Raw genomic sequence first — 15722 nt, 5'->3', positions numbered from 1 at the left:
AAAAATTTATAGAAATATAAAAAAAATCTACCTCCTTGTAACCAGCAGACCAGATCAATGGATTGAAAAAAAAAACTGTATTAAAGGTGCAATATATAAGATTTGCATTTTGTAAACTGTAAATCTGCATCTCATTTCGGAGGCTGCTGCTGTCTTCCAGAGGTTGCATTTTCTGCTGCACATACATATATCGATGCAGCCTTCAAGACTTAAATGAAATACGATGCGTTTTCCACCAAGGCAACCCAGGATGCTAAATTTATTAGGGTAAACTAGCAGTTATAGAGACTAAAACAAAGAGAAACATTTTAACACGGAATACAGATTTTCACAAAGAGAATAACTGACTTTAGCATTTTCAGATAAACAAATAAACTCACTTAGCATATTTCTTAAATATCAGCAAAAATATAGTTATTTTTATGCCTTAGTCAAAAACCTACATACCGCACCTTAAATGTAATTTGCAATGGCTGTGTCCTTAATCGCATACTTTCATTCTATATAGTATGCTAAAAACAGAATGCGAGCTAAGCAGTATGTCTGAATTTATAGAATTTGAAATTAGTATGTGAGAAGTACCTGGATGACCTACTACTTCCAGTGAGATTCTGAAGTGTGCATCTGATGCAGTAGGATGGTTCGCCAGATAATTCATGAATAGGAATAAGTTGATGCAACTCGCATGGGTAGGTCACGTGGTCATGACAAAATGAGCAGATGTTGTACGTTCGAGTTCCATTCATACTGTATAAAACATACTTTCTAACAGTCGTTACATTTGCCGTACATTTAAATTCAAATGCAGTACCTACTGAGTAGTCAGTGGTTTCGGACGCAACCATAGTTTATGTAGTGCAGGGGTGTCAAACTTCCTGGATGGCCATGGCCCTGCATAATTTAGTTTAAAACCTGCTTCAACACACTTTCCTTTAGGTTTCAAACAAGTCTGAATGACTATTAGTTCAGCTTTTTTTAATTAGAGTTAAAGCTAAACTGTGCAAAGATGCATCCCATCAGGAACTTTTTTTTTCCACCTTGACACAAATACAATGTTGTCTGTAGCCTTACGTGAGCCATTTACCTTTCAGTAGATTTGGACTGCGTCAGTGTTTTGGTATCTGTTGTCTGACAAACGATTGCTCTGAAAGTGAGCTCAACCAATTTGTTTTTATGCATGCATTCCATACCACTATAGTTGTGCTCGATTAAGAACGATTTTTAGAACCCTTTCTTGATTGTTGTGCTTGGTATGAACAAACCTAGATTTTTTTCCATAACTTCATGTAAATAGATTTTGATTCACAAATATCAAATACATTTACAAACACAATATTGACTGGCATTAATTTGTAGATCATTTTCTCTGCATTTGTGGTTGTCTTCTTGCATGCCTATTTGATATTTAATACTTCTAGTATCAAGAAGCACACAAATCACGAGTTCACATACATCTAATCAGTTACATTTTGACTTCCGCTCAGGGCTGGAACAAAATTTAGCTGAACAAACACATTTGAATATTTTCAGACTGCACTTAAAATGTATAAACAAAAAAAGTTGGAGTTCAGAGACTATGGTTATTCAGGGAAAATTATGTATATTTATAATCAAACAATAAGATGACCAGTCACCACTAGATCATTTGTTTCAGCATGTGATGCTTTTACAGTGAAGAAAATGCTATGAAATATACATTCTTGTGATTTTATGCTGTTTAGGAGGGTGTCAGATTTTTTGTGGTTGATTGTCGTCCTGCCGAGCAGTACAATGCTGGTCACCTCTCTACTGCCTTTCACCTGGACTCTGACCTGGTAGGAATTTTATTGAGGAGAGATGTTTTAAACAAACACCATTGTATTTGTTTATTGGCCTAATAAGAATTGCTCCTATATAGAGAGATTTTCTTTACCACTGTCTCCTTAATTTTATTTAATATTTTTTGATAATTAGTTGCCTCAGTCATACTAGAATGTCCCATCAGAGCACCAGTAAAAGTGTAGTGGTATGTTTTTGGTTCACAGATGCTTCATAACCCCTCAGAGTTTGCCCTGTCCGTCAAGTCTCTTCTGGAGGCACAGAAGCAGTCTTTGGAGTCTGGCTCTGTGGCCAGTGGAGAGCATTTGTGCTTTATGGGCAGTGGACGTGAAGAGGAGGACATGTACATGAACATGGTGCTTGCCCACTTTCTGCAGGTCAGAACTGCCTCAGCTGCTACATTCAGTTGTTGTGTATGTTTTTATTGAAAGCATTTTGAAGTGTATCAGGTAATTGACAAATGCCTGTAAAATCCATCCATCCATCCATTCTTTTTTTACACTACAGGACAGTTTTGAAACTTGGCTCAAAATGAAAAAATATATAAAAATATATAAAACTAAATGTTTTGTCAAAACAAAACACAAAACACATAAAACATAAAATTTTTTTTATTTTGCTGCATTTTTAATTGACAATACTAACCTAAAATCTTTTTAGTCACGTGTGACTGATAATACAACATCATTTCAACAATTTTTTTGTCAATTAATTATTTGTCTTTCTTTGATTGCTTGTCTAGAAAAACAAAGAGTTTGTGAGTATTGCAAAAGGTGGATTTATGGGTAAGTTCTGTATTTGATTTTTTTTTTTCAAAATAATAATTATGAGAGCCTCTTTATTTTCTTTTGGCAAGAAAGTACAGTAGAACACAAAGATAATTCCAGTATAACAGCTGCAATCAATTAATTAAATAATTGAATGCTTGATTTTGATCATTTCTAAATGTAGAGATCATCAGTTTTGCATTGTGGACAGGAGTTTGATTCTGACTTTTTGTCTTTAATACTCAGCATTGCAGCAGCACCTGGCAGATATTAATGTTGAAGGGCCAGATAACGTTTATGTTCACTGGATTGTGAGTACCTCAGGATCCCACAGCAGCCTCAGCTCAGCAGATGTGAGTTTAGCTTGTGTGTAACGCACTATACATCAAGAGTTTTTGCATTAAATCAGTGTACTCAATACTTGGGTTGTCATGATTGCCATGATTCCAATCATGGTTTTTGGTTTATTTTAGGGATACTTATCTGAAGTTATGTCCATCTTGTTTTTGATCTTACATTTTGAATGTGGAAGCCTTCAAGCATTTCAGTTATTTTAACTGTTAAAGTCATGATGTTGGAAACAAAAAATCTCATTTGACAATTTATCATATTTTGTTGTATTTTTTCCCCCCGTTATATAAATAAACCTATGAATTCATATTTAAACTGAAAGATTCTGAAATCTCATACATGTACAGGATATAACTTGCTTATGTTTTGAACATATCTATATATATATATATATATATATATATATATATATATATATATATATATATATATATATATATATATATATATATATATATAGCTTGATACATATGTCTTCATTTTCGTTGTGGTATTTTGTGCCACCTTTTGAATCTTATGTAAATCAAATCAGAAAAATTTGCAAACTTTTTGTGATAACCGCCAAATACCTTTTTATTCTTTAATTATTTATCTTCCTTAATTCATCCATATTTTACAGGGAGAACTGAACAGCACAGATGGCAAAGGAGTTAAATCACTTGTCAACAAAATGACATTTGCACTCAAGTCAAAGTCAGTCAATGTGAAAGAGAAGGTGATCAGCTTCATTGAAAACACTTCCACACCAGTAGAAAGGTGAGGAAATGCAGTGTTCTTTGCACCCAGACACTACCAAAATTCCTTAATTAAGTTGAATTTTTTTTAAATTCAGGGTGTTAACTGATCAGCTGTCTCTCTCTCTCACTTTCTTTCTCTAACCATGAAGGTTAAATGCTGTTGGATAAAAATGTATTTAAAGTGATTGATCTTTTGAAGCCTTCCTGTTTTAATCATCTTCACAACCTATGCCCTGTTATTTCACACTAGAATGTCTTTCAATCTACCATGGCCAGACAAGGGAATTCTGGAGCGGTAAGACTTCGTTAATGTTTGTCTGTGCCCCACCAGCGCGCATCAAGTTTCTGCAACATGCTCTTTCAAGGTGGCACTTAAAGCTTTAGCTCATTGTAGGGGTTTTAAAACCCAGAGTAAATGACACACTCTAACACCATATGCATCTGCATCACCTGCATTTCTGGATGTCTGTTTGACCTTTTGAATTTGCTGTTTTCTGCTAAAAATTTGAGACTATCATCAGAGTTGAGTAACATTCTAGAATTTGTGGCTGTCATTCACTACCAAACATTCACACGCATGTGTAGTAGAACCACTCGGATTGGTGGAAGCTGTGAATCACCAAAGCCTTCTCATTCCCAAATTTTCACCTTTTTAATTTTGAACCTGTCACAGGACCCATTTGGTGTCGTTATTCATTGTGCAAGGTAGAGTGGCATATGTTGAAAAAAAAAGTACATTGCAATAGTTAACAGATAAAATGAACGGCTCTATTTGGATAAGTTTAGATTGACTTGCATGATTTCTGTATAAAATATAATAAACCACAAGCATCAATTAATACAGTTGTGCAAAGGTACTAATATATAGCAGCATTTATTTAAACAAATTGAATCATCAAATGGTAAATACACTGTATAGTCTTCATTACTAATATGATCATTTCTTGTGCCTAAATACTTTAATCTGTCTTGAAATGCTCACACAGTCACAGACCTTAAAACACATGCAATTGATAAACATTTTGGTTACTTTATGGTTAAACTTTGCTATGAAAAGAAATTGCATATCCTGTGATTTGACAGTTGTGGATGTGCACATTGCGGTATCGATGCAGAGTAAACAGATTTGCTTAAAATATTGCAACGCAAACAATGTTATGGGTGATTTATCAGAGTTCAAAAGAGGACAAATTGTTTGTGTGCATCTCGCTGACACATCTGTGACCAAGACAGCAAGTCTTCGTGATGTATCTAGTGTAATGTCAGCATACCACCAAGAAAGAAGCACTACATCATATTGGTTAAACTTTGCAATTGAAAATACATTGCAGATCCAGTGATGTGACTATTGTGGATGTGCGCATTGTGAAATCAATGCTGAACTGATATGTTGTACAGCCCTAGTGCATTGTGTTCCATTTTTTTCTGTGTAGACGTATTAGGATAGTCTCTAATTCAGTGTAGTTTGATGAGGAACATGAATTATTTTGATATCATGCGCACCCCTAATTCCACCATACAATGGTTGGGGAAACACTACATAAAGCACAGTTTATTTCATTTGTATTTTCTGTTGTATCATATTATTATAATTATTATATATTTATCTGTCTTTGTTACTTATATTTTATCTAGATTCACTCCCTTAAAAATGAAACCTGGTCAACCTAAAATGATGAATTGTCCAAATAGAGCTATTCAAGTCATCTAGAGAAACCATTTTGATATTACAATATATATTGCAGGAAAACAAAATATTGTAATATTAGAAAAAAATGACATTATGCAGCCCTACCAATGGGGTCTTGATCTTGAGAGTGAGAATGGGTTTTGAACCACAGGTCTTTTTGTCCGTGACAATGTTGGCTGCTTTCTTACACTGCATCTGTCACTATGTACCTTTCCTAGTTTTACGCCAGAAGTTTCTGTCTCGCAGGCTGAAGTCTGGTTGAAGTCTGCTGTCTGAGTCCTCTTTGATTCCCTTAGGGAGACTGCAGTCCTGTCTTTGTTGTACTGTTTTGAGCACAGCTGTAGAAGGCTGGGGCAATTGTGACTTAAACCGTTTGCAGTAAAATCGACTGCAAAGTACCTGGTCTTCCACATGTTGCTTCTCATTTCAGTTAAAATGCAAACATCCTAACCTCCCTTTCTTTCAACTAACAGTACTCGCCGTTCTAATCCTAGAGGACTCGTCATCTCATTGCCATGCTCCTTCAATTGCCTATATCATGAAAAACAAGACAATTCTGGTTGGAAATCTTATTTATTTATTTTTATTCAGGCATGTAAGTAGCAGTGATCGAGTGGGGAAACCATACAGGGGTGTCAAGCCTGTCTTCAGCATTGGAGATGAGGAAGAGTATGATACAGGTAGATACCATGTCCTTCATCAGGGGTGCTCAAACTGCAGAGCTGCTATTAACCAGAGATAAGCTGGTTTTTGATTTAGTGTTTGAAAGGGGCATGGGTTGCTATAAGATTCTAACGGGACGATAACCTGTGATAAAAATACCACAGCTTCATGGTTTTGTGATTACTGCTCCAAAATATATTCTTTTTCAATGTCTGGGTAAAAAACAAAAACAAGAACTTTTTCTTTTCGCTTTGAACACAATGGCTGCATCCGAAATTGCATACTTAAATACTTTATAGTACAATAAAATCAGTATGTGAGCTGAATAGCAAGTCCGAATTCATAGAATTGGAAAAACAGTGTGTGATAAGTACCCAAATGACTACTAGATTCTGAGTGCGCCTCCGATGGACTCTTTGCTATCCCATGATACATCCCGGGAGAATGAATGGGAGTAAAGGGGTTGTGTCAAATGATGATGACAAAATGGCATCTGTCTGAGCTTCATTCATACTGTATAGAATCTACTTTTATATCGGTCGAGTAGTACATTCAAATTCAAATGCAGTACCTACTGAGTAGTAGTTGATTTTGGACGCAGCCAATATATATTATTTTGGGAAACATTTGAAATATTTTGGAGCATAAAACATCTCAGTCTAAATCTTTGAAATGAATCTGCTGTCTTCATTACTTTCAAAAACACAGATTTCTCTAAAATTTAAAACAAAAAGCGACAAAAAAAAGAAAAAAAAAAGAAAAAAAAAAGAAATCTAACATGTACCTTGTGTAGCGGTATAACAGAAAATGTTGGCGGTTTGAAAACCTTGACTTTTCCAGACCATGGTATACCTTCATAATGGTTACCGTCCCATGCCTAGTTTGAAATAACTTTGCTGCATATATTGTTAATGAATATCAATATAAAACAACATCTGATAGGCTACAGCAGTTGTTCTCAACCATCCTCCACAGTTTTCATATTTTGCACTTTGCCATGAAGTGTTCTGTGCTGCCAGACCAAGTGGAATTTGTCGTCAGATGCCATTTTGGATTTTGTTTGTGTGGTGGCTCTAAACTTTCACCTAATTGTACCTCTCAAAAAAAACATGGTACAGATGCGAGAAATTATATTTTAATGATGGATGAAAGGCTGTGTGTGAATGGGATTGACACAACATGAGGATATTTCATATCAACATTTGGGATTCTGTGTGCAATGATAAACTACACTTATATACTGTATAGTCTCTAAGTTTGTGTTTCCTTCTCTGCTTTTAGATGAGATTGATAGTTCATCCATATCAGATGATGACAGGAAAGAGATTGTTAATATTCAGACTTGGATCAACAAACCAGATGTAAAGCACCACATTCCTTGCAATGAGGTTAAGGAGACTGGCCACATGTTTCCAAGGTGAGGCTGTCTATCCGAACCACATCGTGCTCAAATATAATTGACAATACCAGAAGATACTAGATAGCAGAATACTATTGGATTAAAAAATTGTTACCCAATCAAAAGCGAAGACCGTCCAGTTGATAGATGTTTAATGTGTCGCATATATTAGGGTGGGTAATTTCATTATTTTGTCTTCCACAGTCATCTGCTGATCACCGCAACACACATGTACTGTTTGAGAGAGATCGCTGCTCGGAAGGGTTTTGCTTACATCCAGTCCAGACAGGCACTAAACTCTGTTGTGAAGATCACCTCCAAGAAGAAACATCCAGAGCTAATCACATTTAAATTTGGCAACAACAATGCTGCAGGAGTGGAGATTGTGGCTGTGGAGAGGTATGGGGAATGTATTTCAAGCAGCATTTACAAATTTTTTTTTTGGACCAGTATTACAGTACTGTTAAAATATGGAAGTATAGTTTTATATATATATATATATTTTTTTTTTTTTTCACGGACCCTTGCAGGCCCCCATGGGATTTATGTTGGAAGGGAATTATTATTCCTCCTGTGAAAAAAAAAAATTACTTAAAAAAATTTTCTTAATGGATGTTTAACAGAGCAAAGAAATGTTCACAGCATTCCCTATGTTATTTGTTTTATTTGATTAATTCAGGCTGGAATAAAAATGTTTTTGTTAAATAAAAAAAAAGATTTAACATATTTTTTTAGCCCCCTTTAGATTTGTTTTTTGATTGCTACAGAACAAACCACTGTTGAAATCGTATTTGCCTAGTTATTCTAATTAATCTTAAGCCATTAAATTGCATTTTAAAATCACTAGTATCTAGAAAAAGAACTAGTCAAATCATCTACTCGTTTCATGGCAAGACAACAGAAACCTGCTATTAAAACTATTATATCTAAAATATGTTTTTCCTCCAAACATCTAATAATTTAACAGCGAGGAAATATTTTAAAAATAATGAAACATTAGGGCAACGCAGTGGCGTAGTAGGTAGTGCTGTTGCCTCGCAGCAAGAAAGGTCGCTGGTTCGACCCTCGGCTGGTTCAGTTGGCATTTCTATGTGGAATTTGCATGTTCTCCCTGCACTTGCATGAATTTTCTCCAGGTGCTCTAGTTTTCCCCCACAAGTCCAAAGACGTGTGGTATAGGTGAATTGGGTAAGCTAAATTGTCCGTAGTGTTTGACTGTGAATGGATGTTTCCGAGTGATGGATTGAGGCTGGAAGGACATTCGCTGTGTAAAAACGTGCTGGATAAGTTGGAATTTCATTCCTCTGTGGCGACCCCAGATTAATAAAGGGACTAAGCCAAAAAGAAATTTAATGAATGAATGAATGAATGAAACATTTCAGAGAAGGGGAAATAATGTTGTCTTCAACTGTCCCATGATTACTTCTTCAGTTTAATTTTTAATAATTTAATTGGAAAAGTCCTTTTTTTAATATTACATGTTTTAAGTTTTAATGTAGGTTTTGTTTCTTAATTTGTTACTTTTTTAACTGTATGTAGAATGTCACATCATCTGAAATGTGTAGGGTTTGTATGTAGGACAATATTTGAAAATATAAAAAAAAATCACCTTTAAAGTTGTCTAACAATCTGTATATTACTACTAAAGTTTTTATCTATTTTTATTCATTCATTTTCTTGTCGGCTTAGTCCCTTTATTAATCCGGGGTCGCCACAGCAGAATGAACGGCCAACTTATCCAGCAAGTTTTTACGCAGCAGATACCCTTCTAGACGCAACCCATCTCTGGGAAACATCCACACGCACACACACACACACACTACGGACAATTTAGCCTACCCAATTCACCTGTATCGCATGTCTTTGGACTGTGGGGGAAACCGGAGCACCTGGAAGAAACCCTTGCAAAGGCATTGAGAACATGCCAACTCCACACAGAAATGCCAACTGAGCTGAGGTTAGAACCAGCGACCTTCTTGCTGTGAGGCGACAGCACTACCTACTGCGCCACTGCCTCGCCCTATTTTTATTTGGATGTTTAATTTTTTCAGGGAACTTTACTTTGATTTTTCTTTTTTCAAAATAACATCCTAGATCTAAATGAATGAAACGTTAATAAATACTTATTTCTTTACATAATTGCTGAAAACAAAATCACACAAACAATATCAATAGAAATCAAATTTATTAACCCATGGAGGTCTGCATTTGGAGTCACACTCAACATTAAAGCAGAAAAACACACTACAGGCTGATCCTACTTTGTCTTTTGATATAGTGCTTCCTAAGTGGGTTGTTTGATTTCACAGAAGTGTTATGTACTTGTAGTTACATTGTGTTGTTTAAGTGTTCCCTATATATTTCTTAACAGTGTACATTACTAAATGTACAAATAACACATGCTGCATAATTCTATTTATTAATCCTATTTATTAGATTATACTGTAGAAGGTCTGTGCTGCTCGTATTTTGATGTGTAAAAAAACCTCAGTTAAGTTTTTATTATTGTTTTTTACATTTCGTATTGTTTTTCCCCAGGTATTTAATTCCAAATGCCGGCGATGCCACTAAAGTCATCAAACAGCAAATCATGAAAGTGTTGGATGCTCTGGAGAGCTCTTAGAAACATGAGCGGCACTTCGGTCTGGTCCTCCAGGAGTCCACCGTGTCTCCAACAGAAACAGCCTGCAGGGGAAGGAGGAAGTAAAGCATTCCTACACTGTTTTTGGTCATCATCTCCTCCATGGGCAGCACTGATGTGGAGGTCTGTCAGGACTCTTTGAGCTCATCACCAACATGACTGATAGGAGCTCTCAAACTTTGGCTGTGAGCCTTCAATAGAAATGGTTTGGTTCATTTTTGCTTTGTGATTTCATTTTCTTGAAACTGACCTAAAGCAAGTTAGATTTGTTATGTCTCTTTTTCCGTCTCAAGCCTTAATGATGCTTTTTATATGAGTCTCAAACAGGCCCCCTGGGTGAGAAAAAAAATGGTTTTGGAACCTCAAGCAAGGAACCTGCATCAATTATTGAGGTCACTAATTGTTTTGCCATCATATATTGCTGCATACTCATGTAACATATTTATCAAAGCAGTGTTTGTTTTTACACAAAGCAAATTCATCGGGAGCCTTGTCAACAGGCATCGAGGTGAACATATGTAAATGCTTCATATATATATATTTCTTTTTGGAAAGGATGCAACCCTTCAGGATGTTGCTTTGCACAAGAGGCTGCACAAGCGTGATGCATAGACTTCCATTTAACTCTGCTGCTGACTCACTAAAATGCCCAGAAATGGTTATAAGCTCTTGTTGGAGCACCTGTCACTTTTAGGTTCCATCAAGTTGTTGCAGCATTAAAAGATTAAAGGGAACGCGTTGATCAGACAGTGACCGTAAAAAGGACCTTATCCAACTTGCGGGCAAGTACCAGAGAATGTATTGTGAAAGAGAAGCTGGAGAGTAAAATGAGGTGGAACGGCTTCTATTGAAAGTAAATTGAGTATTCCAAAAAAAAAAGTGTCCATCAAAAATAAATGCACAGTATCAAATGATCTATACACAAGAGGTTGCAGGAGTGAAAAGGGAGCGTGTTTGGAACATTTTTGGTATTCGGTTGATCACGCTGTTCTCAAATTGCAAATGAAAATAGTATTTATTTAAAACACCCTGTACATTACTAAGAGGTTCAGAAGACCATGCCTAACGACACAATCTCCCATTTAAATGAATCAAATGAGGTCCACCGTGTCTGACTGTTTCAATAAAATCTGTTGATTGATATAAATGTACAAAAAACAGGGCTGACTGATATTTGTTTTATTTTTGTTTATATCAAAATAAGTACATTGCAACATATTTACAAGAATTCCTTATTAATAGTTTGAAAAACAATTAAGTTGGCAAATGAAAGTGAAATAAAAAACAAAAACTGTACAATATTGCCGCTTATGAGAATCAAGTGAATTAGAAATTTGTTAAAAAAAAAAAAATACTGACGCCACATGTTCAAACACACCGGCTAATGTCAATCACTTGTATACTTTAAGGCCAGTAAACAGCAGTTCATGATATTCAATGCAATACTTACACACTGCAGGTCAATAGTAATCTCAGTGTTCACATAGTAGATACAAAGAAGGGTTTACAGTAGTACATAGAGGCTACATCTTACACCAAACATAAACATGGATGAATAACACTTTCTGCAAAAAATAAACCATGTGCGAATTGAAATACATACAATCAAAACTGACAGTCAAGTGTTTTTTTTTTTTAAAATGACATTGTTCAACCGCAAGGAATGATCGTAAGAACAAAGCGTACAATTAACACTAAAGCTCCTGCTGAGAGACGAACGCTGTATACAAACAAACAAAGAACAGTAACATATAGAAATATACCTTTGGCCATGTTTAAAACAAAGGAAAAGCCCAGCTGTTGAGTGTGTATTCTGCGAGTGGAAACATGTCAGCATTTCTTAAGTGCTCTGTCTCGAGAAACAGGAAAAAAAATGACAGCACAATTTAGCAAAGCACCATTTCCCCTCAGCCAGAGCTGCTTGCGGTCCAAAAAAAAAAGTAGGAGGGTCTTGAAATGACATCCAGATAAATTCATCAGAAGCAAAATGAAACTATAAAAGGACTTAAGTGCATTTGATCTGCCCGTTTAAGTGAACTAGACTATGAGGCTCACAGCTTTTTTTTTTCTTTTCTTTTTTGAAATCATCACTTGCAGAAGAAACCTGTGAAACGATCTGGACCAACACCAAGTGTGTTTCTATAAAACAGAGCGCGCATGTGTGTGTGTGTGTACAGTAAATGTGCACTGTTGTTGTATTGTGTACAGTCATGTACTCTGTTCATTCTCCTTCCTCCTTGATGCGCTGCTGCTTGTTGCGGCGTGAATCAGGGGCCAGATCGAAGGAGAAATCGGTCCAGTCATCCCGCGGAGGGAAGGAGATGGTCTGACGGAGGGTGAAGCGCACGGCGTCGATCACGCGCTCGCCTCGGGCTTCAGTGGAGCCCACGCTGACAGTGGATGTCCCGCTAGAGGTGCGCAAGATGTGGGGAGGGGGAGAAAACTCCATGGTCTGCCGGTACTCCATGATGCCTTTCCAGATGATGTGCTGGAATTCTGTGGGGATCTTCAGCCTGGACAAGTCCTGTGGATAAACAGACCACAGAGCTCATGAATACAGCAGCCGCTGCTCTCATCTCTCACACACACATCTGCCTGGGTTAAAGCAAACACACTTTATTATGTAAACCATTCAATGATGGAATGTTTTACATAATGACATGAAATAATTGAAAAAAATGTATGTGATTAACATAAATCCCTGATATTATTTTTGTTGTTGCTGTTTTTAATATATATATATATATATATATATATATATATATATATATATATATATATATATATATATATATATTAATTAACATTAGTAACAGAATATATAAACCTTAATTTGCACTAATATAGTGAGGCCTGAATACAAAGGATACATATTCATTGTACAGCTATTTACACAAATAATACAAAGGATAAGAAAAAAACATAAAAAAAAAACATAAATATCTCAAACCATAAGTAAATTATTAAGCGTTACATAGGCGTAGCAAATGAGAATATTTTTTTTCAGCAGTTCAGTTGTTTCAGCAGCTTTCCAATTTAACGATAACAATACAAAATGTTCTAAAATTAAGCAAAAATCCCTGATATTCTGTGACTTGGACAAAAAGCAAAATCCCTATCAATGTCTAAACAAGAACTTTTAAAAACTGACATTCTATACTTTTCATCATCATTCAGCGATATACATTTAGAGATAAACTTATGTTGGTAAATTTAGGTATATACCAAATGTAAAAGGTCTTAGAAAATTAAATTTTTTTTAATGTAATAAAATGAATCATTATTACAAAGAATTTTCGGTCAAGTGAATCCAGAATTTTCAGTTTCGACCCAGATTTGTAATTTGAGCGCATCCTAATTAAGATTAATCAAGTTTAATGTTGTGAATGTAGCAATATTTTAAACAGACTGCTCACAATGTCACATTCAAATTCATGTGGCCAACCTGAACCACGTCAAATTTGCATGTGAAAATATTTTGCCCTGAGGTGAAATTGCCATTTGTTTCATTAAAGACAAGATTATTTAAAAAAAAAGTTATTAAACTTAACAGTTTAATATGCTTATAAGCAGTACTTAATTCCAGAGCTGGATCGTGTTCCGGAAATGTCATATATTCATGTTTTGCGTTCCACTACTTATTTTAATGGATCCGGCATTTACTTATGTTTTTTGTGTGTGTGTGTGTGTGTGTGTGTGTGAGAGAGAGAGAGAGAGAGAGAGAGAGAGAAGGCTGTGTGGATTGTGTGTGCTTCACCATGCGCAAGTTAAAGCAAAAGTCACGTTAAACTATTGGCCCTCGACATAATTTTTCAGCCAATCAGCTTATGTTTACAATCACTCTTATTGGTTGGTGATAGTTTCGCACACAGTGAGCAGCGAAAATAAATAATGGCAGTGTGGCCTACCTAAATAATATTTGTATTTTCAAAATGGCAGAGTCACGCATTTTATTTTTTTAAAACCACGAGTAAATCTGATTATGAGTGTGAACTGAATAGTGATTGTTTATATGTTTGTAGCTGCATGTTTTTATTATCCATGACTGACCTATAATGTTATATGGCACAAAATAACTAAAGACCATTCAGAAATGTGATGATCCTTTGCGCTATCACTGTTTAATGGCGTCATGTTCTGGAAAAACTGAAATTGTTTGGTGGATGTCAGTCACAGTAAATTTTATTTCCTACTTTTGTTCCGGGAATTATTCATTTACAAATTAAGCTCTGCTTAAAAGTGAGTGCATACTATAGTAATCAATTCTATGCAATTTTGGACCTGAGATCTGAACTGATGCAAAAGACAGTAAGAGTAAGGCAAATTCCTCACCTCTAAGTTATAATTCTCAATCTGGTAGATATTGGTCAGTCCTTGGGCTGTGAAATAGTCCAAACAGGCCGAGCAGCCCAGCCTCAACAGGAAACTGCAAATGAAAGAGATTCCAGATTAAACCAGGATTACAATAACGCCATTTAACATCAACTTAAATACCACTCCAGAGAGACTTACTGCGTACCTGGAAATGCTGTTGTCCATCGGGTAGGGTGGTGGAGGTGTGCAGTGGGATGAAGGCACCATTTGTAACTGTGACTGGAGGGGGTTGTTGGGGCTCAAGGAGCTCAGGTCTGTGTTCATAGGAACAGGGCCACCCATCATAGGAGGGGTCACTGAAGGAAGGGGAAAGGGTTGAGACTGTAATAAACCTCAGAAAAGGGGAAATAAAACGGTAACACTTTACAATGTGGTTCAATGCATTATGAACCAACAATGAGAAATACTTTTACAGCATAATAATCTTTGCTCATTCATTGCACTTTAAGACATTTCAAATGCTTTACAATGAGCCAATAGGAATTAACGTTGAGTGTTAAATAAAGTGTTGCATCATTCAAAATTTGCTTTAATTTTTTTCCTTTTTGCTTTACATTTGGTTGAACTGTAATACTTCAAAATATTATTGCAACGGAAAATAACTTCTATTAATATATGTGACCGTGGACCACAAAACCACTCGTTGAACATGAAAAAATAAAAATAAAAGCAATGTAGGGGTCAAGCATCAATAATCAGTGAAATATTAAGTAAAGATCATGTTCCATCAAGATATTTAATACAATTCCAATTGTAAACACATCAACTTCATTATTGCTAATTTGCATTTAAAGGTGATTTTCACAGTACTTGGGTTTTTGACACCTCTGATTCCAAATATTTTATCTCGGACAAATATCCTAACAAACCACACACCAGTAGAAAACACAATTATTTAAGGTGATGTAGAAATCTTTTGATTGGTTTTGTGGCGCAGGTTCACATATTTAAAATGTAAGCTCAATGTTTTTTGTGAGTAAAAGCTGTATTTTTTTATTCGGTTTGAATGTCAAATGATCCTTTATCATTCTAGATGCTGATTCATTCCAAATGCTTTAATTGCGAGCAGTGATGAACCTTATTGTAAAGTGTTATCAATAAAAAGCATGCAATATTTCCTTGTCCCCAACCCATCCCTCACTGATAACGGCTGAATCAACAAACACCCGAGGGCACTAAATACTGATAAGGAGATTTCAGAAGTCAAGAAAACCTGAGGCACATTTCACACAAGAGAAAGCATTTTTGTCATATCCTAGTACATTTTGACAGCACAAGTGTG

The 15722-nt window shown here is 35.7% G+C and overlaps 2 protein-coding genes across 46 annotated transcripts in view; one reads left to right on the top strand and one right to left on the bottom strand.

Moving 5' to 3' along the window:
* The window catches only part of tbc1d23 (TBC1 domain family, member 23), a 28849-nt gene extending 17625 nt beyond the window's left edge, over positions 1-11224 (top strand). Inside the window, exons 10-19 of one of the 2 annotated variants that reach the window (XM_087256215.1) lie at positions 1722-1814; positions 2025-2195; positions 2561-2603; positions 2832-2938; positions 3556-3692; positions 3924-3968; positions 5955-6043; positions 7308-7443; positions 7630-7824; positions 9964-11224. In XM_087256215.1, coding sequence (XP_087112341.1) covers positions 1722-1814; positions 2025-2195; positions 2561-2603; positions 2832-2938; positions 3556-3692; positions 3924-3968; positions 5955-6043; positions 7308-7443; positions 7630-7824; positions 9964-10048 — 1101 coding nt within the window. In that variant the 3' untranslated portion in view covers positions 10049-11224. 2 annotated transcript variants of the gene reach the window in all.
* A 6-nt stretch (positions 11225-11230) lies between these two features.
* Positions 11231-15722, bottom strand: part of tp63 (tumor protein p63) — a 118623-nt gene continuing 114131 nt past the window's right edge. For 11 of the 44 annotated variants that reach the window (XM_087254923.1, XM_087254943.1, XM_087254924.1 and 8 more), the window contains 3 exons: positions 14586-14772; positions 14399-14492; positions 11231-12590 (listed from right to left, as the gene is read on the bottom strand). In XM_087254923.1, coding sequence (XP_087111049.1) covers positions 12288-12590; positions 14399-14492; positions 14586-14772 — 584 coding nt within the window. In that variant the 3' untranslated portion in view covers positions 11231-12287. 44 annotated transcript variants of the gene reach the window in all.

This window comes from Danio rerio, chromosome 6 (genome assembly GCF_052040795.2).
Source record: "Danio rerio strain M-AB ecotype USA chromosome 6, GRCz13ab, whole genome shotgun sequence".
NCBI classification, from domain to species: domain Eukaryota; kingdom Metazoa; phylum Chordata; class Actinopteri; order Cypriniformes; family Danionidae; genus Danio; species Danio rerio.
The sequence above is the reverse complement of the archived record's forward strand: the minus strand, read 5'-3'. Positions and strand labels throughout refer to the sequence as shown.